This window comes from Phyllostomus hastatus, unplaced genomic scaffold (genome assembly GCF_019186645.2).
Source record: "Phyllostomus hastatus isolate PE091 unplaced genomic scaffold, TTU_PhHast_1.1 phas_contig_210, whole genome shotgun sequence".
Lineage (NCBI taxonomy): Eukaryota > Metazoa > Chordata > Mammalia > Chiroptera > Phyllostomidae > Phyllostomus > Phyllostomus hastatus.
Window position 1 is genome coordinate 18,229,647 of NW_025333737.1, and position 25,408 is coordinate 18,255,054.

At 37.4% G+C, this 25,408-nt stretch overlaps 2 protein-coding genes and 1 pseudogene across 3 annotated transcripts in view; 2 read left to right on the plus strand and 1 right to left on the minus strand.

Moving 5' to 3' along the window:
* USP32 (ubiquitin specific peptidase 32) overlaps positions 1-25,408 on the plus strand; it is a 138,304-nt gene that overhangs the window by 60,261 nt on the left and 52,635 nt on the right. For both annotated transcript variants that reach the window (XM_045836165.1, XM_045836166.1), the window contains exons 6-10: positions 11,011-11,142; positions 12,436-12,543; positions 17,030-17,145; positions 17,509-17,571; positions 24,428-24,511. In XM_045836165.1, coding sequence (XP_045692121.1) covers positions 11,011-11,142; positions 12,436-12,543; positions 17,030-17,145; positions 17,509-17,571; positions 24,428-24,511 — 503 coding nt within the window. The remainder of the gene's footprint in view (positions 1-11,010; positions 11,143-12,435; positions 12,544-17,029; positions 17,146-17,508; positions 17,572-24,427; positions 24,512-25,408) is intronic.
* LOC123816789 (40S ribosomal protein S28-like) lies at positions 11,653-12,356 on the minus strand. The gene is given in 2 exon segments (XM_045835983.1): positions 11,653-11,859; positions 12,312-12,356. Coding segments are annotated over 2 exon segments (252 nt in total).
* Positions 22,830-23,648, plus strand: LOC123816926 (annotated as a pseudogene).

Genomic DNA, 25,408 nt, shown 5'->3' on the forward strand with positions numbered 1-25,408 from the left:
AATGTTATTTAATTTTTTAAATTTATTTATTGGTTTGAGAGAGAGAGAGACATCAGTTTTTTGTTCCACTTATTTATGCATTCATTGGTTGCTTCTTATATGTACCCTAACTGGAGAGATTGAACCTGCAGCCTTGGCATATTGGGATGATGCTCTAACCAACTGAACTACCCGGCTCATGAATTTTTGAGGGACATTTTTCAATCCACCACCACACAGGCCTAAGTGTTAACTTCTTTTCTTTTTCCCTGTGGTTAAAGAAAAGTTACCTGCACTGGGCTTTTGCTTATGTTACTTCTTCATACTGGAATTCCTTTTCCTTTCCTCCTCTCTCTCAATCCTAGGCATCTTTGAAGACTTAAATCAAGTGTCCCTATGTTTTCAAAAAACCGTCTTTGTCTTCTTATGTGAAATCATCTCTCCTTCCTCTGAACTCTTAACACCTTTTTTGTACTCTTCTTTAACGAACTTACCAATTGCATTCTTGTATTATACATGTCATCTCTCTTAAATCATACAGGACTATACAGGACTATCTTTCTCTGTGCCAAGCCTTAAATAAGATTTGTTAACTGAATAGAGGACCTTGGATGTGAAGTGCTGTTTGTATCTATTGCCTTATGTAACTTATAACTTGACTACTAATTATACACAAACTACTTTTCCATCCATTTCATTTCATTGTTACCAGAAGTTCTGACTGATAAATTCTGACATAAATCATTTTCAGTGCCCTTGTCTTTATTTTTTAATGGAAAGCTATTTTAAAAACTTATTGTGCATAAAAAATTAGGGACTCTTTTTATACTACTGTAAACTCTAACTTACATTAGTATTTAAGTTGTCAGTCTAATGGATATTCTGCTGAATTTTTGCTTTCATTTTTGATTATATGATCAACTATTTTTTTGTTAATATTGGCTAAGAGTGTGACTCTTTCCCTGAAGATTCTGCAGCACAGCCCTGACCAGCATGGCTTAGTGGGTTGAACATTGTTCTGCAGAGAACAAGGCTGACAGTTTGATTCCAGGTTGAGGCACATGCTTGGGTTATGGGCCACGTGTGAGAGGCAGCCAACCAATATTTCTCTCGCACATCAATGTTTCTCTCCCTTTCTTTCTCCTTCCCTTTTCCTCAAATAAATAAGTAAATAAATAAAATCTAAAAACAAACATACTTTGAGGCACATTAAGGAGAGGGAGGTAAGAAAAAGAAGATAAAAAACATGTATAGTAAAATGACAGCAAACTCACAATTATTAACACCCACACCTAAAACAAAAATGAAAACAAACTAAGCAAACAACTAGAACAGGAACAGAACCACAGAAATGGAGATCACATGGGGGGTAAGCAACAGGGCAATCGGAGGAGGAGAGAGGGGGAAAAGGTACAGAGAATAAGTAGCATAGATGGTAGGTAGCAAATAGACGGGGGGAGGTAAAAATAGTATGGGAAATGGAAAAGCTAAAGAACTTGTAAGTATGACACATGGACATGAACTGAAGTAGGGAATGGTGGTGGTGGGGGCCAGGATGGAGGAGGGTAAAGGGGGAAAATGGGACAACTGTAATAGTATAATCAATAAAATATATTTTTAAAAAAAGGAGAGGGAGACACATACAGCTATATACAGGAAGTATTAGTCAAGGATCATAGGATCCCCAGGTCTGGGTTATACCTCCTTTCAACCAGATGGAATTGGCCTCTCTCATTGCAACAACAAATATTTATTGAAGATGCCTACATGCCAGATAGTCTCCCAGGTGTTTGGGATAAAGCAGAAAACAAAACAAGTATAGAGCAGCCAAACTTCTGCATGATACAGGCCTGACTGTGGTTCTGGAAGCCTGGGATCGTAGGGGAGGCAGGACTTACACCATTAGAAACCAACTGGTTGATATGTAGACCTTGGAGGATCCTATGTTGAGCCAACCCAAAATCGTATTTTAAGATTAACCAAGGAGCTGGAATTAGAGACCTACAGAGTGAAATGAAGTAGAGTGTCTGATCCACCACTTAAAGGACTTCAACATATCCCAGAAATCAGCAGACCAGAATGTTTAGTATTCTTAAGGCTCTTAATTTCTCCTTCTCCATCCCCCTACCTCCAATCCTGTTAATCCAGGGAAGCCTAGATCAAAAACGTCCAGGGTGCACTTGTTTTTTCTCATGATGACAGAAGTCTCCAGGAACAGGTTAGATAAACGCTTGTATTTCACCCAGGAATAGCTGCCCGTTTTACATGATCTTCCCACATGCTACATAGAGCTCTGGCTCCAACAGTTTGCCCTAGCTGAGATGAGCTTCATGAACCTTCTCTTCCACTCCCACTCCTTTCATTTCTTATTTGTGGGAAACAAATATGTCTTACTATCATGGGAGATTTTTAAAAAAAAAATGTAGAGAACAATAATTTCCTATTTAGCAAGTGGGGAAAAAAAAAGAAACCCAGAAGACTTTGCAGTAGTGGATTATAATAGGGGAGAGAGATCAGTCTTATCTCCAGATTTAACAAAGACAGTTGGGGAGTTATGCCAAGGAGCTAGGTGAGGGGATCAGTGGAGGGAAAATTACTAAGAGGAGGACATGAAGGGCAGGCCAAAGAGTTATTCATTAAAAGTGGGGTATGAGGAACTTGATCAGCTCTATCAAGATTAGGAGGGTGACTTGGCAGCCTTCTTTGCTGAGTGGGCTAGGCAGGCCAAAGACAGGATGGGGGCTAAGTTCTAGGCCTAGTCAAAAAGGGCTCAGAGGAGCAGGACTAAAATTTGGTCAAGGAAGTGAGTCTTTGTTAGTTCTTTAAAGTTAGTAACTTAGTTCTGACATACTTTCCAAATGCATATGCTACTTTGGCTGTTTTTGAAAGCACTACATTAAAAATTACAGATTTATTTAATCAGAGTAAGTTTCAAGGTACTATCCCATGATCTGGCTCCATTTTTATTTGAAAATTACCTTTTCTACTTAGGTGTTTTTTTTTTTCCAGTTGAGAAGATTTTTGGAGTTTTAATAATGTCTAAAAGTTACAGTGCCTTTGCCTTATTAAAATATTTATCTTGAATTAAAACAAGTGTTAACATTTCATCATCAGTGATCACCTAATTTCTAAACTGTGTGGTTTCTTCTTAGGGTCATTGTACTGCTAATGTCTCTGCAGCATTTTAGTGTTATTGACCATTCAGTTTCTTGAAATTCTGTTCTTTCACTTTTGAAACATTCTATGTAGTATCCTAGTTTTTTATTATTTGATTTTTCTTTATTGCTCTCCTTTTCCTGTCTATGTTTGAAATATGAATTAGTTCTTTTTTAACTCTATTTTATTCTTGGATGGTGTGTATGCTTTGCTTCATTACAGCCATTTCCATTGCTTTACCTATCCTTCATATCTTTGCAGGTGATACCTAGATGAAGTGTTTTTGGTCTCGAAGTATATCTTAAAGTGTATACTCATTTAAATTAATGCCTCCTGGATATATATTATAACATCTTAATTTCATATATAAAACCAAATCCATCTTTTCTTACTTCGACCCATTTAAAGGTGACAAAAACAAACAGCATGTTCTTTTATCTTGGGTAACAGTATTTGCAATTTTAATTATTCAGTTGGAGATTACCGTTGACTTTTCCTTGTTAAACTTCATATTATATCCTATCAATCTTAGTCATATTTCTTGAGTCTTTTTTGCTGATGTTATTGTTAATAGTTTTCCTTATTTCCTGAGTACATGTTAATCATGTTAATGATAGAAAAGAATTAAGAACACTTTTTCTTTCTTAGTTCATGTTTCTTAAAAAAAATCACTTTATTCCTTTTCTTAGAAACCTTTGAAAATTCTTCATTTTCTGTTAAACGAAGTTTGAACTCCATAGCTTTGTTGGCTCTAACATCTCTTAGTTACCTGTCCAGAAGTTTCCATACCCAGTTCTCTTCACATATGTTCTCTGCTTCAACTGCAGAGCTTGGTCAATGTTTCATGACTATAGCTACCATGAACTTTTATAACTACCCTACATATCATCACTTCTAATATTCCTCCACTTAAGAATGCATTCTGTCTTTCAGCTGTTGACAGTTGAAATACTAATTTGTCATCAAAACCCAACTCAGGGGCTGCCTCTTTTGTCATGCCTTCTCCATTTGTCTTGCCTTCTCCGTTTGTCTTCAATTCAAATGAATCAAATGAATTACTTTTTTATTTGCACTCTTACACACTTTATATTTTAATTAAAGCAATTAAGATAACTTTTTTCTTTACCTTAAAGTCTATTGGAAATGGCTTTGTTTCTCTTCAGAAGTTACAAGTCCCTTGAGTAAGTGTTCTGTTTGTCTTTGAGTTTTTCTTACTGCAATAGACTAAATGCATGTTACTGGACTGAGCTGTGTTGAAAATTTTTCAGCCTCTAAAATTCTACATTCTAAATACTGATTTAAATATTTGATTTCTGCAGCAGCGAGTAGGAGATAAATGTTATAGGATTGTAGGGCTAAACCTATACCAAAGAGAAGGACTAAGGTAAATTTTCATGTTTGAATAAGTTTTAACAACCACATAATATGTGAAGGTTTATATAAAGACATACCATATTTTAAGGCGAAAATGAATTATGATCTTTATAAATTTAAGGAACTTCTGAAGGTCACAAAGTTAATTGTTCTAATATCTTCCTTCTAAAACTTTTGATGAAATAAATGATGTGAGATACAGAAAACTGATTAGCATAAGTTAAGGCATATAAAGGGTTAGCTTCCCTCAGGGGTGTCAAACTTATTTTCACTGGGGGCCACATCAGCCTCGTGGTGGCCTTCAAAGGGCTGAATATAATTTCAACTCGTTACCAGTTAAGGAGTAGCTACATTTATACAGTCCTAAAATTATTTCAACCCATTGAAGGCAAGCATGAGGTTGATGTGGCCCCCAATGAAAATGAGTTTGACACCGTGCTTTAAATAAAAGAGAATTATCTAATTATTTTATCTCCTCCCATAATGCACCTGTTGAGTTCCCTGGTAGCCATAGAAATAAGTCAGTAGTGTGTGGTAAAAGGCTAAGGAAATAATATGCTTTTAATTTTCTGTTATTTATAATTTTAATAATCTATATTAAGGCCACTATAATATATTGGTAGTTACCAGCCTTTATTGAGCATTAGAATTATTTGTAGAGGGTACTGAAAATGCAAGTTACTGGTTCTGTCATCAGAGCTCTCTGTACTTTCCTGGATTTCCAGGGTAATCCTAATGAAGATGGACTACATTTTGAGAAGTTAAACTTTCTCAAGATCAAATGACAAATAGGTGCCAACGTTAGGATAGTTGAACCCAGAGTGCATGCTTATTATCATTTTAGGACTTGAAGACAGTTTATTGACACTCATTTTATTCTTTAATCTTTTATGAGTAGCTTGTAATTGCAGATAAAAGGAGTTAGTCATGTGGTAGTTGTGGTGGTGAGCCACCTTCTTCAGACAGCAGAGAATCTTGCAGATTCACTTTTCCAATTAACTTGTTTTCCCCTTGGGATACTTACAAATGATTATTTTTTTATTTCTCTTCAGTGATTAATTTTATGTGATCAAGGAAAGATTATTGAATAATTGCCCATTTACCTGCAGTGAAATAGATAGTAGAATATGATTTTTAAGAACTATGTTTTCATTTAGCTATGTACTAAGAAAGAGTTGTTGGAGTTTTCATTAAATATAACATAAGAGTGAATAAAGACTGCTACCTCAGTGATTTCTTTCAGTAATAGAATTGGGATTCTGAGGTAATGCACAGTTGTTTGCATAGAAAATATCACAATAATTAATGTAGTATTTTGGCTAATTTTAGGCCCATAGAACACATTTTGATTATTTTTCTTTTCATACCTAATTCAGATTTTATTGTCTCTATTTTAGGATTTATTTTCTCAACTAAAAATATGTAAATTATTATATTCCCTTGCCACATTTTAGTTTGCAATGTTAAAAACTTTTTTGAAGAGAAAAAAATACTTTAGTGATTCTTAGACCTTAAGCCTCTAGTAAATCTGCATGTCTCTCCTTCCTTATCCTCTTATCTGGTTGTAAATGACTTAAGGCTTACAGCCATTTTAAGTACCTCTCAGAAGGTCATTGCTTTTGAGATGGCTGCATCCTCAAAAATGTTGAAGAACTGTGCAACTGTTTGAAAATGCTTGGATATTTTGCCTGGCTTTTAAAAAAAATTACAATCCAATTCTGGTATTGAAGAGCTATTTCTGCAGCTGGAGCCTCTGGTAAGGTGGGACTTGATTAGGATGGCTCAAAGTATAGGCCAAGAACTATTTAGAATGTTGGGAATATGGTATGCTATTGTAAACGAGAATAAAATTATACCTACAGATGCATAATAAATTCATTCCTATTAGCTTATAAATTATAAGGTTTTGGTATCGATTTATGAATCGCAGGTAGAGCAACTGCTGCAATTATTACCTCTTCTTTAAGTGAGAATAAGGTTAGTTGCTTTCCCTCTTCTCAGAAATTCAGCTGTCAATTCATTTAAAATGTTTGAGTAATAATATAATACATATATAATTTACCATAGCTTGTTTTTGGCAAATAATTTGATTATGGATTACAGTCTATAACCCAAAAATGAACAGATCACACAAACTTGAAAGGGAGTTCTAAAGCATGGTTTTAATTGGTAACCATGACCAGTCTGATCATTTTTTTCTTCTAAATATGTTCTACTTGTCTTTTCACATGTCTACTTCAGCAAAGTGTATTTTTACAGTATATTTTATTGATTATGCTATTACACTTGTCCCATTTGAAATTGTGTTTTTTTTTTTAAGATTATATTTACTTATTTTTCAGAGAGAGGAGAAGGGAGGGTGAAAGAGAGGGTCAGAAACATCAATGTGTGAGAGAAACATTGATTGGCTGCCTCTCACACGCCCCCCAACTGGGGACCTGGCCTGCAACCTAGGCATGTGCCCTGACTGGGAATCGAACCGATGACCTTTCAGTTAGCAGGCTGGTGTTCAGTCCACTGAGCCACACCAGCCAGGGCTAAAATTGTGTGTGTGTGTGTGTGTGTGTGTGTGTGTGTGTTTAAGGAGATAAATAAACATAGTCTTCAAAGGTAAAAAATTTGGAATATAACTGGTGTAATTTTTCTGTATTCTAATTTAATTATTATTTAATAACATTTAATCAGAAATACAGTACTTACTGAGCACAGTTATTTGCATAGAAAATGTCACAATAATTAATAAATAGTATAAGAGTAAACTCCATGTTTTGCCTACTCACAACTGCAAACCTACTTTTGTCCCACCCTGTATACTCAGTACTTGTAAGTATAGAAATAAGAACATATAGAGTAGTTCCCTTTATCTGTAGGGTATGCATCTAAGACCTCCAGTGGATCCCTGAAACTGAATTGTGCCCATGTGTCTGTCTCTCTCTCTCTTTTTCTCTCTCTCTTGCACTCTGTGTGCGTGTGTATGTATATATATACACATGCATGCATGTGCGCACACACACTGCTTTTTCCTATACATTACATACCTACAATGAAATTTCACTTATAAATTAGGCACAGTAAGAGATTAACAGCTAATAAAATAGAACAATTGTAACAATATATTCTAATAAAAGATATGTGAATGTGGTTTCTCTCAAAATATCCTATTTGTGGTGTATTCACCCTTCTTCTTGTGACGATGTGAGATGATAAAATGCCAAAGTTATTTCTGAATCTGTGTAACCACCTGTTACTTGGTGTCATTCGTTTAAGGGGATTCCTTGCTGAAGTCTTTTTATAGGATCAATGCTTTCTGGCGCAGTATGTTGTCCTCAGTCAGCACATGTTTTCTGTTCATGTCTTTCACTCACAAATATAATGTTGATTTGGAATCTCACAAGTCTGAAGTCTCAGAATCATAAAGACTTGCAATTACATGGCTCTGGTGGTCCTGAGGTGCTGTCATTTTTTGGAATTTCACAATCTTGAAGTCTTGTAGCTATGCCCTCTGAAGTCTAAAACAGATTAGTAAGCTTTTTCTTAAAATGGCAGATAGTAAATATTTTAGTATTGTTCTATTAAGATGAATTGTCTCAGCTCTGGTTTTTCCACAACATTTTTTATTTTGCCCTTATTTTTGAAGAATTTTTTCATGGGATATAGAATTTGAGATAAACAGTTTTCCTTTCCAAAGTTTTCACCATTATCTTCTGGCTTCTGAAGAGAAATCATTGCTTGTCTAAGTTCTTCTGTTTGTAGTGTATTTTTTATCCCTTCTGCTGCTTTTAGGATTTTTCTCTTTATTAGTAATTTGATGGTGACTTCCCATAGTTTATTTTTTTTTTTAATTTTCTGGCACAGGGCTCATTGAACCTCTGGATCTGTTGGATTATAGTTTTCATCAAATTTAGAAAATTAGCAGCTGTTATTTTTTCAAAATTTTTTTTGCCCTCCTCTTTCTGGGACCTTAATAGCTTATATGTTATATTGTTTGATGTTGTCTTCAGGTCACTAAGATTCTAATAATTTTTGGCCTTTTTTTTCCCCTTATACTTCCATTTGGATAGTTTCTGTTGCTCAGTGTTCAAATTCACTAGTTTTTCCTCTAGTTTTTAACCTGTTAAATTCTTCACTAAATTTTTAAATGTCAGTTATTGTATTCATCACCTCTAGTATTTCATTTGGTGTTTTTTATAATTTTCATTCCTTTGTTCAGTATCGTCATGGTTTACCTTAAATTCTTGAGATGCTTCTAAGAGATGTTTTTAAAGTCTTGTCTACTAATTCTGTCATCTCTGTTATTTCTATGACTTTTTCTGTTGACTGGTTTTTATCCTGGTTTTGGATCACTTTTGACTATTTGTTTCATCATTTTTTTTTGGATACTAGAGATTGTGCATGTTATATGACCAGTTGGATTGTGTTTTCCTTCCAGGAAGACAATGGAGGCTGTTTTATTTTGATAAGCAGTTATTTAACTTGGATCAGCTTGATAGTTCAAGCATTTTTTAAAAAGTTAGTTGGGGCAAATCTGGAATAACCTTTACTCTAGAGTTAATTTTTTCCCTACTGTTAATTGTGACCCTCTTGAGTCCAAGAATGCTTCCAGCTTTCAACCATTCTGACTGGTCAGAACTTAAGCATACCCTAGCCTAGCCTCAATAAAATTCATTTACATACAGAACTTAGTATTCTGCCAACTCAACAAGACTCCTGTGTAAATTTCTGGAGCTCTTCCTTTACATAACTCTTTTTCTCTAGCATTTTGCCTGAAAATTTCAGCTATCTCAACCTCCCTGAACTAAAACTTCTTAATTCAGTGAAATCTCACCACTTAGGTTCTTTGTACTTTGCCAAAGTCTGGGAAGTGACTGCAGACAGAAGCAAGGGCAGTGGGAGGACTCATCTTACTTGCTTTCTAAATCTTACTTTAGTACCTTGAAGGGAGAAAACAAGCACATGTAGAATGTAACCATGGTTAGAGCTTAGAGCTTATCTATGTTTTATTAAAAATATACATCCTAGCCCTGGCTGGTATAGCTCAGTGGATTGAGCACGGGCTGCAAGCCAAAACATCGCAGGTTCGATTCCCAGTCAGGGCACATGCCTGGGTTGCAGGCCACGGCCCCCAGCAACTGCACATTGATGTTTCTCTCTCTCTCTCTCTTTCTCCCTCCCTTCCCTCTCTAAAAATAAATAAATAAAATCTTAAAAAAAAACACAAAACACTGAACTTAGCCAATAGATGCTAAATGTTTCACACACACACACACACACACACACACACACACATATTCTGTTGATGGGGAAAGAAAAATGTTCATGTTTTCATGATGCCCCTAGTACCTATCACATCATAAATCCTACTTTAACTCCTCTGTCTTTTATTGACTTTGTTACTTATATCTTTTATGATATTTTTTTTCATTTACTCAATAAGTATTAAATTTGTAAGTAGTAACCATATTGACAAGATGAATCAGACATGGATTTATTTATATTTTAGAGAGAGAAGGGAGGGGGAAAAAGAGAGGGAGAGAAACATCAATGTGAGAGAGAAATGATGATGGGTTGCCTCTTATGCATGCTCGACCAGGGACCAAGTCCACAACCTAGGCATGTGCCCTGACCAGGAATCAAACCAACAACCTCTTGCTTTGTGGGATGGCACCAAACCAACTGAGCCACACTGATCAGGGCTGGATGTGGGTTCTGTTCTTAGAATGTTTACAGTGTAGCCAGGAAAGAAAATGTATGTAGAACCTTCAAACCTGAGATAGAGATTAAAAATTATAAAACATAAGCACAGATAGGCCTGGCTCAGTGGATTGAGTACTAGCCTGTGGACCAAAAGGTTGCCAGTTCAATTCCCAGCCAGCATATAACTGGGTTGTGGGTCAGGTCTCAAGTTGGGAGCATGTGAGAGGAACCTGATTCATGCTCTTCTCTCACATTGATGTTTCTCTCCTTCTCTTTCTCCTTCTCCCTCTCTCTAAAAATCAAATTTAAAAAGTAACAAATAAAATAAAATATTACAGATAAAAGTGGTGTGGGAATCCAAAAATAAATGTCTAAGTTACTTATATTACATGTTGTATTTAAGCAGGCTACTTAATGAGAAAATATTTTTTATTTTAAGGCTTTTTGATATTTGAATTTACTTTTCATGCCATTTTATTTTATTTTACTTTTTTAGAGAGAGGGGAAGAGAGGGATAAAGAGAAGGAAAGAAACATCAATTGGCTACCTTCCATAGGTGTTCGACTAGGGATGATCCCACAATCTAGACATGTGCCCTGTCCGAAATCAAACTGGGAACCTTTTAATTTGTGGGATGATGCCTAACTAACTGAACCACACCAGCCATGGCTTTTGTGCCATTTTAGATACATTGTATTTGTAGTTTCAGAATTTTGTTTATTTTTAGCAATTGAATTGGGAAATTAAAATATATCGTTGGAAGAGAAGGCTGAAAAATTTAACAATTTTGTTTGATTTGACTCTTAGTGGAGGAATCAGACATCATTGATCTGGAGAAACGTTATTGGTTGCTGAAGGCTCAATCCCGGACTGGACGATTTGATTTAGAGACATTTGGCCCATTGGTTTCCCCACCTATTCGTCCATCTCTAAGTGAAGGTAAATTTCATTCTATTTTCTACAGATGTTCTTTGGTAAACAGACCTAGGCCCATCTCTTATTTTTAACCAACATATCTTAATTCTAAAAGGGCATATAATATACAGGTTTGCAAGTTTCTTACAAATAGCAGAGTTTAGTGGAAAAAAAATAAAATGGGATTTAAGATTGTAGTTTTGAGAATCCCATTCTACCTATGTGACCTTGCATAAATTAATTTAGGTCTCTCCACCTGAATATCCTCATATGTAAAATATGTTTGACCAAGTCAGTGGTTATGAAGTTACACTCCAATGAGGCCCCTTAGCAGCTGGTGCAGAGAATAGGGTGGTGGCCATTGAATGAACGGGCAGAGCTCCAGGTTTTTACACATAACCCCACCTCTTACTCAAGTTGAGTGCCTCTACTTTTTTCTTTTTTAAATGTTTAATATAAATGCTTTATTAATAGTCAGATACCATCCCGAGGGGTCATGTGGTCCACCCAGACATCCAGGACCCAGACACAAATTCAGCGCACCCTCCTAGCCTCTTGCTTTGAATCCAACAGGGTGAACATATTGCTCTCACGTGCAAGGCCTTTCACTTTGCAGATGATGGAGCGGCTCCTGTTGTCCATGCATTCCACACATATCTGCATGCACTGTCCCTAGGAACCGGTTCAGCCCAGCACCTTGGTGACCCTGACTAGCTTGATAGATTGCACACGACTTGTGTCCTTGATGGCAGCAGCTGCAGTGTACTTTCTTTCTTTTACTTAAGAACTTCCCATTACTGTATCTCTTCTCCCCCCAAAATAAGAAACTACTGGACTAAGCCTTCGTTGAGGTCTCTGCTAGCTCTAAACTGTTCATGGCTGACTTTTTAAAAAAAATTTACGAATACAAAGAATAATTATGGGTGATCTCTATCACAAAAAGAAACATATTTGGAATCTGAATACTCGAGTTCTCTGTCCTGTTTTGACCTTTTTTAAACTTTTCTTACTTTTGGCAGCTGCCTTCTGAGTTTTAGTTTTCTCACTCTTTAAACTAAGGGCACAGGATTAGATTTTTAGAATATATAATCTGTATTCTTCAGATTCGTAGGGTACTTCAGAAGTACTTGTTAGGGGAAGCCGGAACAGATAAGGCTCTGGGCTTTTACCTACTTCAGCAGTGCAGCTTTTACCTTTTTAGAATTTAAAATATAATTTGGACAGTTTATGGGAGTCATGCCTCCTTTTATAAACATGTCATTATAACATTAGGAAGTTGGGTCACTGTGATTTATGGTGTCTTTTTCTATTTTACAGGTTTGTTTAATGCTTTTGATGAAAATCGTGACAATCACATAGACTTTAAGGAGATATCCTGTGGTTTGTCAGCCTGTTGCAGGGGACCCCTGGCTGAAAGACAAAAATGTAAGTGTTTTTAAACATTGTCAAAAAATTTGCAAAGTATACACTGAAAAAATTAGCATTCGTCCATGTAAAATCATCTGTGGATTAAGGCTTGAATTTTCATCACTTTGTTAGGTTGGCATATAGCAGTTTCATATTGAGGTTTTACTGAAGCTAGTCTAAGGATTTAGTCATCTATTCTTTTTTACTGTGGACGTAGTTTGGTATGTTTATTATTAATAATGGGATTAATTTTCCAATGAATTTACAGTTCATGATAAACTATATCAGAAAATGTATTTGAAAACGTTAAGTTCTTAAAAAATATTTTTGGGGGACTTCTGGTCAAAATGGCAGCATAGGTAAACACAGCTCACCTTGTTTGAATCACTTTGTTTGATGTGATGTTTGAATCACATCAAAATTACAACTAAACTATAGAACAATCATCACTCAGAACAGTCAGAACTAGTTGAATGGAAGTTCAACAACTATGGAATTAAAGAAACCACATTCATACAAACAGGTAGGAGGGGTACAGATGCAGAACAGGATGATCCTATACCCATGCATAGTGGGTAAAAATTTGGGAGGGATATCTTGGGAGCGAGGAGTCCCAGCCCCATGCCAGGCCCTCAAACTAAGGGTTCCAGTGCCAGGAAGATAAGTCCCTATAACTCCTGAGTGCAAAAACCAGTGGGGATTGTATTGGTGGAAGAAACTTCTCGTGTCCTGAGCAGTTCCTCTTAAAGAACCCACACATGGACTTACTCAAACTCACTCCGTCTGAGCTCCAGCACTGAGGTAGCAAATTGAAAGGCACCAATAGCATACAGGGAAAAACTGAAGTGTCTATCATCAGGGCAACAGCTGAGGGACAGCTTTTTCCCAGACAAAAAGGCAGGCAGAGGCCATTGTCCCCTCTCTGAACCCTCCCCCACCATAGAGCCACAGAGCTGGTAGGTTGGTGCCACATCTGAGACTCTATCAACCTGGCTAACACTGGTTGCCCTGCCCTGGAGATCCCCTGAGGTCCTGTCCCACCCAATTTACTGGCCCACCCAAACTGTTAACAGTGACTTTTCCATGTTAATGACTATTCTTGACTTATTCTTCACAACTTCCTAAATCCTCTCAAACAAGCAACTGCTGACCTCAGCCCCCAGCCACTGTACCTCTTGCTCAGTGACTGCAGTACTAGCAGCAGTCAGCCTAGATTCACAACTTAGTTTCTCCTGGAATCTCTAAGCCAAGAACAAGTAGCAGCTATTTCAGAGTGCTTTACTGAGTAGGCAGGGTGGCCCTGGCAGAACAGAGGAGGGAGCAGGCCTTGGCGTACACCACCTGGGAAACCCCAGAACCTGTGCATCCAGTGGAGCTACAGATTACGTCAGAGCACCACCACCCTGCCCATACGCAGCTTATCCTCCATAGAGGGTAGAAGTTGGTGGCCAGTCGTGACAGCCAGTCCTTGCCACTGATTGGTCTAGGTAAATCCCTCTCATTGATCTGCCAACAGTAACCAAGGCTCAACTACAAGAAGGTGTACTCAGCCCACATGAAGGACACACCTTGAGTACCCACCTTGGGTGATAGGGGAGGCTGTGCCCTGAAGCCCACAGGACATCTACTATATTAGGCCACACAACCAAGACAATGAGTGATAGTAGCAAGAGAACCTTAAAAGCAGCAAGAGAAAAGCACTTAGTTACCTACAGACTATCAGCTGATTTCTCAAAAGAAACTTTGTAGGCTAGAAGTGATTGGCAAGAAATACTCAAAGCCATGAAAAGCAGGGATCTACAGCTAAGATTGTTCTACCCAGCAAAGCTATCATTTAGAATCAAAGGGCAGATATAGAGCTTCCCGGGGCGGGGGTGGGGGGAACTAAAGGAGTTCATTATCAACAACTTTTATATATGAAATGTTAAAGGAACTTATTTAAGAAAAAGATCAAAACTATGAATAATAAAATGGCAATAAATACATATCTACCAACAATTGAATCTGAAAAACAAACTAAGCAAACAAGAAGAACAAAGACAGAATCATGGGTACAGAGAGCATTTTGATGGTGGCCAGGTGGGAAGAGTTGTGGGGGAATGGATGAAGTGAAGGGATTAAGAAGAACAAATAGGTAGTTACAGAATAGCCATGGGGATATAAAGTACAGTATAGGAAATGGAGTAGCCAAAGAACTTACACACATGACCCATGGACATGAACTCCACTAATTTGGTGAAGGAAATAAACATACAAATCCAGGAAGTACAGAGAGTCCCAAACAAGGTGGACCCAAAGAGGACCACACATCATAATTAAAATGCCAAAGGTTAAAGATAAAGACACATCATAACTAAAATGCCAAAGGTTAAAGGTAAAGAGAGAATCTTAAAAATAGCAAGAGAAAAGCTGATAGTTACCTGCAAAGGAGCTCCTATAAGATATCAGCTGAGTTCTTGAAAGAAACTTTGCATGTTAGAAGGGACTGGCAAGAAGTATTTATTCAAAGTGATGAAAAACAAGGACCTACTACCTAGATTACTCTATCCAGCAAAGCTATCATTCACAATTATAGAGAAAGTGCTTCCCAGACAAGGTAAAACTAAAGGAGTTCATCATCACCTAGCCATTATTATATGAAATGCTAAAGGGACTTACTTAAGAAAAAGAAAATCCAAACTATGAATATTAAAATGGCAACAAATTCATAACTATTAACAACTGAATTTAAAAAACAAACTAAGCAAATAAGTAGAACAGGAACAGAATTATAGATATGGCAAGCATTTGGAAGTTTATCATTTGGGAGGGGAAAGAGGGAAAATGGGGTGAAAGGCGTAGGGATTAAGAAGTACAAATTGGTAGGTACAAAATACACAGAAGGATGTTAAGAACAGTATAGGTAATGGAATAGCCAAAGTACTTATATGCATGACCCATGGACATTGAATCTTAGTTCAATGACGGAGGGGATTGCCAGAGAGAATGGGGGTACCGGGTGGAAGGATACAAAGGGGAATAAATTGAGACAACTGTAATAGTATAATCAATAAAATATATTTTAAAAATATTATCTGGTAGTCTGTATAGAGAATTCAGTGCCTTGCATAATTTGAAGTACAAATTATTTTCTGAGTTGTATATATTAATATTTTATAGCAATATGAAATTTATCATCAGAACACAATTTTGTTAAATACTAAAATTGTCCTTTAAATATAGCTAAAATGTAACAGCATAATTTATAAGTATATTACATTATTAAATCTTAATAATTAGAGAAAATGCAGCAGTTTACATTTAATTGGTACCTAATTCTCATATATTTACTAAGGTTATCATCTCTGGGCCTTTCTAAAACACAGCTCGTAAGTGTTGCCTGTTTTGAATGTGCTATTTAACTGTTTTGACCTTTAGTAATATTGTTTCTATGATATACTCACTTGAACAGCATAATTATTAGGGGGATGTATGGAATTAAATATTGTTTAAACTTAAATATTCAGATTTCTTCCCCTGGCCAGGTGGATCAGTTTATTGGAGCATCATCCTGTGCACCAAAAGGTGGCAGGCTCGATTCCTGATTAGGGCACCTTCCTAGGTTGCAGGTTTGATCCAAGTTGGGGCAATATGGCAGGCAACCAATTTTCTCTCTCTCTTTCTCTTCCTTCTTCACTCTCTAAAATCATTTGGGAGGGGAAAACTTTTCCTTGGGTGAGGTTAAAAAAATTAGATTTTTTTCCCATGATGATACCATTAATTCAACCTGGATATATGATGGATTATTTGTTCTCATTTAGTTATAATATTAAATAAGGAGGCTAAATTTTTTGCTTTTCACTTGATCTTAATTGTTGACTTAATATTTTTAAAAAAATTCTTTACTGCTGACATACTAATGGAAGTGAACCAACTAGAGATTCTTTTGGAGTTAATTAGCAAAATGCTTATATTTCTAATTCTTAGCATGTTTTATATAAATTTTATTGAAGAGTTAAAATTATTCTTTGGTAAAACATTGAGTACACATTAGCTTCCTTGGAGAGGCTAAATGAAAGCAGACTATCTTAATACCCCCTTGTTATTGATTCTTAATGTACATGGAATATTTTCAGCACTAGAAGAATCAGTTCTTCAGTGAACAGTTTTAAATATTAGAAATTAATTTAAATAAAGGCTTGTATTACCTCCTCAAAAACCTGTGAGATATTTTAATATTTATTGGCCCCCCTTTTTGTTTTGTTTTGTTCTGTTTTGTTTTCAAGTTTGAGAGAAACAGTAACAATTTATGAAGTCTGTGCAGTTACCCTCCATCTTCAGAGGACTTAAGTGACATATTTGTATGTGTGCTCCGGATGAGAACTTACATCCAGAATATACTTGTTTGAGAAATTGAGTAATTTTTACTAGGGTAGCTTCTAATAAAATGTATTATACTTCAGAATATAAAAGTAATTTCCCTCCATAAGAGTTTCTTTCTTTCTTTCTTTCTTTTTTTTTTAAGTTTGCTTCAAGGTGTTTGATGTTGACCGTGATGGAGTTCTCTCCAGGGTTGAACTTAGAGACATGGTGGTTGCACTTTTAGAGGTCTGGAAAGATAACCGCACAGATGATATCCCAGTAAGTTCTGATTTTAAATATCTTGTTGCATGTAAACTTCTAATAGGAAGATGGAGTGGAGAATTTTTTATAAGTGAGGGAGTGAAAAGGAGTGGTAGTTGCTATATTATACTCCTCAAAATATTCATAGCTAAAGATGCAAAATTGGGTAGAGAATTTGTCTTAGAAAATTTAATAAACTGACCTTATTGTATAAAGTAAGACTGAAGCTTCAGGATAATTGTCTTAATTTTTTTAAAGCAAATGTAAGAATCTTTTATGATAAAAAAATTCTTGATCAAAATATAGTATACTTTGGCCACTGAGTAATAAAAATGATAGGAACTCTTTTCTAACTACTCCTTTGAATTTCTGTTTTTAAAGGAATTACATACGAATCTATCTGACATTGTAGAAGATATGTTGAGTGCACATGATACCACAAAGGTGAGTCTAGCTAAGACTAATTTATCCTTTTCTAAAAATATCATGTACTCTAAATTGGGATATATAGCATATAATATTTCAATCTGTTTTGTATCATTCCCACCAACTGCTTATTTGAATCTGTGGTTGCAGTACCTCCAGGTTGTCTCTAAAGATAGTGTGTTCCATCTTTAAAACAACTCTATTATTTTTAATATTTTATTTATTTATTTTTAGAGAGGGGGGGAAGGAGGGAGAAAGAGAAGGATAGAAATATCAATGTGCGGTTGCCTCTTGAGTGTCCCCCACTGGGGACCTGGCCTGCAATCCAGGCATGTGCCCTGACTGGGAATCAAACCGGTGACACTTTGGTTCACAGGCCGGCACTCAATCCACTGAGCCACACCAGCGAGGGCTAAAACAAGTCTATTAAGTGTTTTATGTATAAAAACATTTATTATAAGCTAGGCATTTTATAAAAATTAAGTAGACACAGCCCTTGTCTTCCATAGTTTATAATCCTCATTTCTCCCATTTTAAAAAGTTAGGGTAAGGCTAACCTTATATGGAGCAGAAGAAGTCACATGAAAAAGAATACATACTGTAAGATTCCATTTATATAAAGTTCAGAAACAGAGTCAAAACTAACAAATGACGATAGGCATTAGAATAATGACTCTCAGGCATGGGTGTATTACTTGGAAAGGACCATAAGGATATCTAGGATAACAGAAATGATTTTTATATTAATCTAGGTGATGCATATATTCCTAAAAGAGTTTTTTAAAAATGGTATTGATAAGGTCCTCTCCTGAATTCTTTAATACTAGCCAGAAGAAGCATGTACAAGAGTAAATTCTTGAATTTTTTTAATTTGACATTTATTAGTAAGAATATTATGTTTATTCCTATAGCTTGCATTAATATGATGTTTAAGTGTCCCTGTGAAATTGAAAATAGTCTACAAACTTGAGGCATATTTGAGTTAATTTGAACCTTTCCACTCATAGAGGTTTAAAAAAAATAAGTAGCATCAGTGGTTGTTCTTTCTTCAATCACAGTGCCAGAAGGAATCATCATAGTTTTATTAACTTATGCTCAATGGAAACAATAGGAATGAATTTTATAGGCCTTGAACTTTGTTTGGCATTTCAAGCATCCTTCTGCCTTCATTTACCTCTCTTTTCCAAAAACTATGGTATTTACTTCTCTTTGGAATGTATAGGAACAGAAACCTGGGACTGTTTCTGTTAGAAAATTCCTATAGAGATATAATTTCTAACATCATTTTTCTGAGTGTTTCGTAAATATGTAGGTATTATTGCTGTCTATTTTTATGTAAGCAGGAGTTGCTACTTCTGAGTCTCCGATGAATATTAAAAAGATAATTTAGCTGCTCCCACTTCATGTAACCATGACAATGAAATGGTTAGCAGTTTATAATAGAACTTGGACCTTTTGACCAAAGCTATTAACCATATTCACTTGTGCTAGATTATTGTGCCTTTATTACCCATTATTTTATACCTTTTTCTTAAATATTTTATTTATTTATTTATTTATTTAGTTAGTTAGTTAGTTATTTTTAGGGAGGGGAGGGAGGAGAAAGAGAGGGAGAGAAACATCAGTGTGTGGTTGCCTCTTCTATGTGCCCTACTGAGGACCTGGCCTGCAACCCAGGCATGTGCCCTGACTGGAAATTGAACTGGCAACCCTTTGGTTTGTCAGCCAGTGCTCAATCCACTGAGCCATACCAGCCAGGGCTATTTTATACCTTTAGATTGGTGTCAGCATACTTAATAGAATTTGTTTCCTGAAAGTCAGTAATTGTAATCACAGTGATTTAAAATCTTCCCTTATATATGGTTATATAGTGAAAAGGGACTATATCACTATCATTAAATAATAAAAGCTAAAAACATTTATCTAGGAGTATTAGGTAATTGTTGAATACATGAAGAAATAGTTTATATTTTTGCCTTATAAGAAAAAGTATATATTGACTTCTGGCCAAGATGGGGGTGTAGGTAGATGCACTGTGCCTCCTCACACAACAAAAAGTAAGGACAACAAAAATCTAGAAACAAAAAAACAACCAGAACAGACAGAAATGAACTGAACAAAAGTCTGACGACCATTCGTCCAGACCAGTAAGGAGGAGCGGAGTCAGAGGCCTACAGTGAGTGGTTGAGGGGTCCTGGCAGGAAAAAGCGGTGGCTGGCAAACACAGGCACACCTGTGTGCAGAGGCAGCAGTTGGCGGACCCGGTGGCAGACCCTGGGTGCGGGAGGCAATGAGCAGACCCAGTGAGGGGTGCAAGGCAGCTGGCTGTCCAAGGCAGCTGGCTGTCCAAGGCAGCTGGCTGTCCGCAGTCACACATTCTCACACAGATAAACTAGGCAAAAACGGGCAGCGACACAGACCACGCAACCCAGGGACCCAGCACCGGGAAACAATGCCTAAAAGCACTGATTGGAAACACCTGTGGGGGTTGAGGCTAGGAGAATCTCCCAGCCTCACAGGAGAGCTCCTTGGGGAGACCCACAGAGTCCTAGAAAGTACACAAGCCCACCCGCCCAGGAGCCAGCACCAGAAGGGCCCAGTCTGCTTATGGGAAGTGGCTGAGGGGACTGAAGTGTCCTAGATAGAGCGGAGCAGGCGCCATTGTTCCCCCTCAGACCCCGCCCCCACATACAACATCACAACCCAGCAACTGAGGTGCCCCGCCCTGGTGAACACCTAAGGCTCCGCCCCCATACGCAACAGGTGCGACCAGACCAAAGGGGGGAGGGGAAGATGGCTCAAACAGAATTAAAAGCCTCTTGGCCAGTACTTTTAAGCAAACGAGAGATTGCCAACCTATCAAATGCACAGTTCAAAGCACTGGTGATCAGGATGCTCACAGAATTGGTTGATTTTGGTTGCAAATTAGATGAAAGAATGAAAGCTACAATAAGTGAAATGAAGAAAAATGTACACGGAACCAACAGTGATGTAAAGAAAACTGGGTTTCGGAGGACTTCCGGCAAGATAGAGGCATAGGTGGATGCTCCGTACCTCCACGCACAACCAAGATTAGAACAACAACAATTTAGAGGCAGTATAACACCCAGAACTGATAGAGAATTTATCTGAATGGAAGTCGGACAGCCAGGAAGTTGAAGTAGACCCGTTCATCCAGACCAGTAGGAGGGGTGTAGAGGAGCAGCCGGGTGCAGGTCACAGCTCGGGGAGAACAGGGAGAACTGGGCGCATAAGGCAACCAGGAGTGCGTAAGGCATCTAGGACATGCAAGATCGCAGTGGGTGGACCTTGAGTACGCAAGTGGCAGCTGGCAGACCCAGTGAGGCGGCAATTGTGGACCAGTGTAGAGCGCGCAACCCAGGATCCCAGAGAAGGGACTGAGGTCCCAGGAGAACGGAGCTACTGCCATTGTTCCCTCCTGCCCCTGCCCCAACATACAACATCACAATCTAGCGACTGGGGTGCCCAGCCCTGGTAAACACCTAAGGCTCCGCCCCTCACCGTAACAGGAGCAACCAGACCAAAAAGAAAAAAAAGAGAGAGAGACATGTCTCAAACAGAAGAACAGATCATTGCCCCAGGACTCATCCTTTTGAGTGACCAAGAGATAGCCAATCTATCAGATGCACGGTTCAAAACACTGGTGATCAGGAAGCTCACAGAATTGGTTGATTTTGGGCGCAAATTACATGAAAAAATGCAGGTTACTATAAAAGAGATGAAGGAAGATGCACAGAGAACCAATAGTGATGGGAAGGAAACTAGGACTCAAAACAATAGAGTGGACCAGAAGGAAGAAAAAACAACCAAACAGGAAAGGATAGAGAAACAAGAATTCAAAAAAACGAGAAGCTTAGGAACCTCCAGGACATCTTTAAATGTTCCAACATCCGAATTATAGGTGTACCAGAAGGGGAAGAGGAAAAGCAACAGATTGAACACGTATTTGAACAAATAATAAAGGAGAATTCCCCCATTCTGGCAAAGGAAATAGACTTCCAGGAAATCCAGGAAGCTCAGAGAGTCCCAAAGAAGTTGGACCCAAGAAGAAACACACCAAGGCACATCATAATTACATTAGCCAAGGTAAAAATGAAGGAGAGAATCCTAGAAGCAGCAAGAGATAAGGGGACAGTAACCTACAAAAGAGTTTCCATCAGACTGTCAGCTGATTTCTCAAAAGAGACCTTACAGGCAAGAAGGAGCTGGAAACAAGTATTCCAAGTCATGAAAGGCAAGGACCTCCATCCAAGATTGCTCTATCCAGCAAAGCTTTCATTTAGAATGGAAGGGCAGATAAGGTGCTTCTCAGATAAGGCCAAGTTAAAGGAGTTCATCACCAAGCCCTTATTTTATGAAATGTTAAAGGGACTTATTTAAGAAAAAGAAGATAAAAAATATGAACAGTAAAATGACAGCAAACTCACAATCATTAATAATCACACCTAAAACAAAAACAAACTAAACAAACAAGTAGAACAGGAACAGAACCACACAAATGGAGATCACATGGAGGGTTATCAGCAGGGGAGTGGGAGGAGGAGACGGGGGAAAAATACAGAGAATAAGTAGCATAGATTGTAGGTAGAAAATAGACAAGGGGAGGTTAAGAATAGTATGGGAAATGTAGAAGCTAAAGAATTTATTAGTATGACACATGGACATGAACTAAAGGGGGGATATGGGTGGGAGAGGGTGTGCAGGGTGGAGGGGAGTGAAGGGGGGAAATGGGACAACTGTAATAGCATAATTAATAAAATATATTTTAAAAAAGTATATATTGTCTTTTATATGGTATGTGTAATTTTTGGTGCTCTTTGGCAACACAAAAATGTTGATTTACTCAACTTATAAAAGCATAATGTTAAATTGTACTTTGGAGAAATATAATATAGATATTAAATTTCTTAGAAATTTGATAATATTGCTAGATGTTTCTAAGGCCTCAGAATATTGTTAGGATGAAAGGGCATTATCTGAAGAGTCTGCTTTTTGCTTTAAAAATTAGTGAATAGGCCTCCTGTCAGTCAGCTTCCACCCTGGCCACCTGCGTACTGGGCTTTATACACACACAGAGACAGTTTGTGGTACTGTTTCACCCCAGCTGTTCCTCTCTGCTCCAGCTCTGTGGGGCGCGACCCTGGTGTGACACCACTGCGCATATGCGGTGAAGGGGGTGCACACAGGCATGGTCAGCGTTGGTTGAAGAAGAACTTAAGCATTTCCTTGGTAGAGCGGACAACTGCTCTCTGGGTATGTGTGACACACCAACTTACTGTGACCTAGGAAAGGCTGCCAAGGGTGTCGTCAACAATGGATATGGATTTGGGATGGTCAAAATAGATCTAAGAACCAACTCATATAGTGGAGTGGAATTTTCTGCTTCTGGTAATGCTTATACTGATACAGGGAAGCATCAGGCAACCTAGAGACCATATATAAAGTCGGAACACAGACAGTATACTCTTGGGACAGACCTCTCTTTAGAGAGTAAGTAGCTTGAGTGGTTGAAGCTGAGTCTTGACACTGTTATTTGTATTGAACACTGGAAAGAATGAGAAATTGAAGGCCTCTGATAAATGGGATTTTTCTGTCTTGGCAGTAGTATTGATACAGATTTTTCTGGCCCAGCCACATATAGCTGGGCTGTGTTAGCCTTTGAATGTTGGCTTGCTCTGGCTATCAGATGAGTTTTGACATAGCCCAAATCCAAGCTGTCACAGAATAATTTCTCCCTGGGTTACAAGGCTGCAGACTTCCATCTGCACACTCATGATAATGATGGCACTGGATTTGGAGGGTATATCCACCATAAGGTTAATGAGAAGATTGAAACATCAATAAACCGTGCTAGGACAGCTGGCAGTGACAACATCCATTTTAGCATTGCTACTAAATACAAGTTGAATTGTAGAATTTACCTGCTTAAAGTAAATAATGCCAGCGTGATTGAACTGGATTGTGCTCAGACTCTTCAACCAAGAATCAAACTGACCCTGTCAGCTTCAATTGATGGGAAGAACTTCATTGTAGGAGGTCACAAGGTTGGGTTGGAGTTTGGACTAGAAGCTTAATGTGGTTTTGAATAAAGCATCCGATTTTCCTCCGGAGGTGAAATTAACCTACTATGTTTTGATGTTAAAATTCTTGTCTGAAATTTCAAAAGCATGAAAATTTCATTCTTCCAAAGAATTGTAATTCTCTCCACACTGAAGTCTAGAGATCACAAGTCCTAAGGGAGATGCTTGGAAGCATGTCTGGATGTTGTCATGTTTGTAATGCCACATTGCAGTATAGTTCCACAGTATTATTTTAAATGTGTTCCTCAGTGACAGTGTAATGTCAGTTTATATGGTAAATAACCTGATCCTCCAATTCGTACATCATGTCCTGCATGTCCCACACACTTTTTCATGACCTTTTAATATATTGATTTCTGTGCCGTAGTGGAATCGTGGGTTTTGCATCAGAGTGTAATAAAAATAAACTCATCATATTTAAAAAAAAATAGTGAATACTCCATTTTCCCTACTCAGGACTTTTTTGGTTTTCCACAGGTAACCCTCGAAGCAGAAGAAAGACATTGTGAATTTTTTTCCAGGTCTTGTTGAAGGAAGAAGATTGATGATAAATTGTCATCATTACCATTGATTACTTCAACAGATTTTTGTTCCTTTTAAATATATCCTTGCTGGCCTGCAGATCTAATAATGCATAGAATCTGCTTTAAGTTATTGTTTTTGTTTTCAGACAAACGACCAATATAAGTTTTAGTAAACCAGATTTATTAAAATGCTGCACAAATGAGGACATTCTTAGCATGAGATCTTTTTGAATATTGTGTCTCTTTCAGATGGGCCATCTTACTCTAGAAGACTATCAGATCTGGAGTGTGAAAAACGTTCTTGCCAATGAATTTTTGAATCTCCTTTTCCAGGTACGTTTAAGGTAAATGGCAAGTGCAGAGGATAATGGTGGCAGTAATTCCATATCTTTTCCATTATGTAATAGTGAAACTGGGCTGCAAAGCCGCATATGAAAAATAGAACTCCGTTATGCTGTACACTGCCTGAGAGATGGTAAGACAGAGCATAAGTGTCTATTGGAGCTTCTCAAAGTCATGATGTGGGGGATAGAAAAGCAGAAAATAGGTGACTGTGTTTGCTTATAACTCATGATAGAGGAGCTTGTGGACTCAGGATAATTTACATCACAAAATCCATCATAATTTACTTTTTCTTCACTGTTATCTTTTTTAAGGCCCTTCCTAACACGTGAGACGGTATGAACACAGAGATGGATCAGAAGTAGGCAGTTCTGATTTTTTCAAATATGCAGTCAGGAGATTATCTTAGCTTTGAGGCTCTCTTATTTTTTTAAAATTCTTTAGAAGGTCCCAGAAAGATTGAGGGAGAAGGAGGGAAAAAAAGGTGCCAGGAGTGAACAGTAAGTCATAGGGCATGTTAGATTTTAAATATTTTCCTAGTTAAAATAGTTCTCTCCCTCCAATTTGAAAAAATAATTTATGGTCTCTCTTTTCATGCTTCATAAATATTTAAGTTGATATAATAGTGGTATTTTAGATTCTCCTTGTTTTGTTTTTCCTTCCTTTTTTGTTTGGTGTTTTGTTTTGTTTTTCTTTCTTTGTAAAAGGACTCCTGTGAAGGTTAGAGGTTTGGTGTCTTTATATCTATCATGATCTTCCATTATAATAAAGAATAACTTACTTATAAAAGAGCTGTGTTGAAATAAATGGAATAGGTTTCCTTTTGACAGTTAATAACTAATTATTGTATATTTAAAACATAGAATCTGTTAATTCTGTAATATCCAT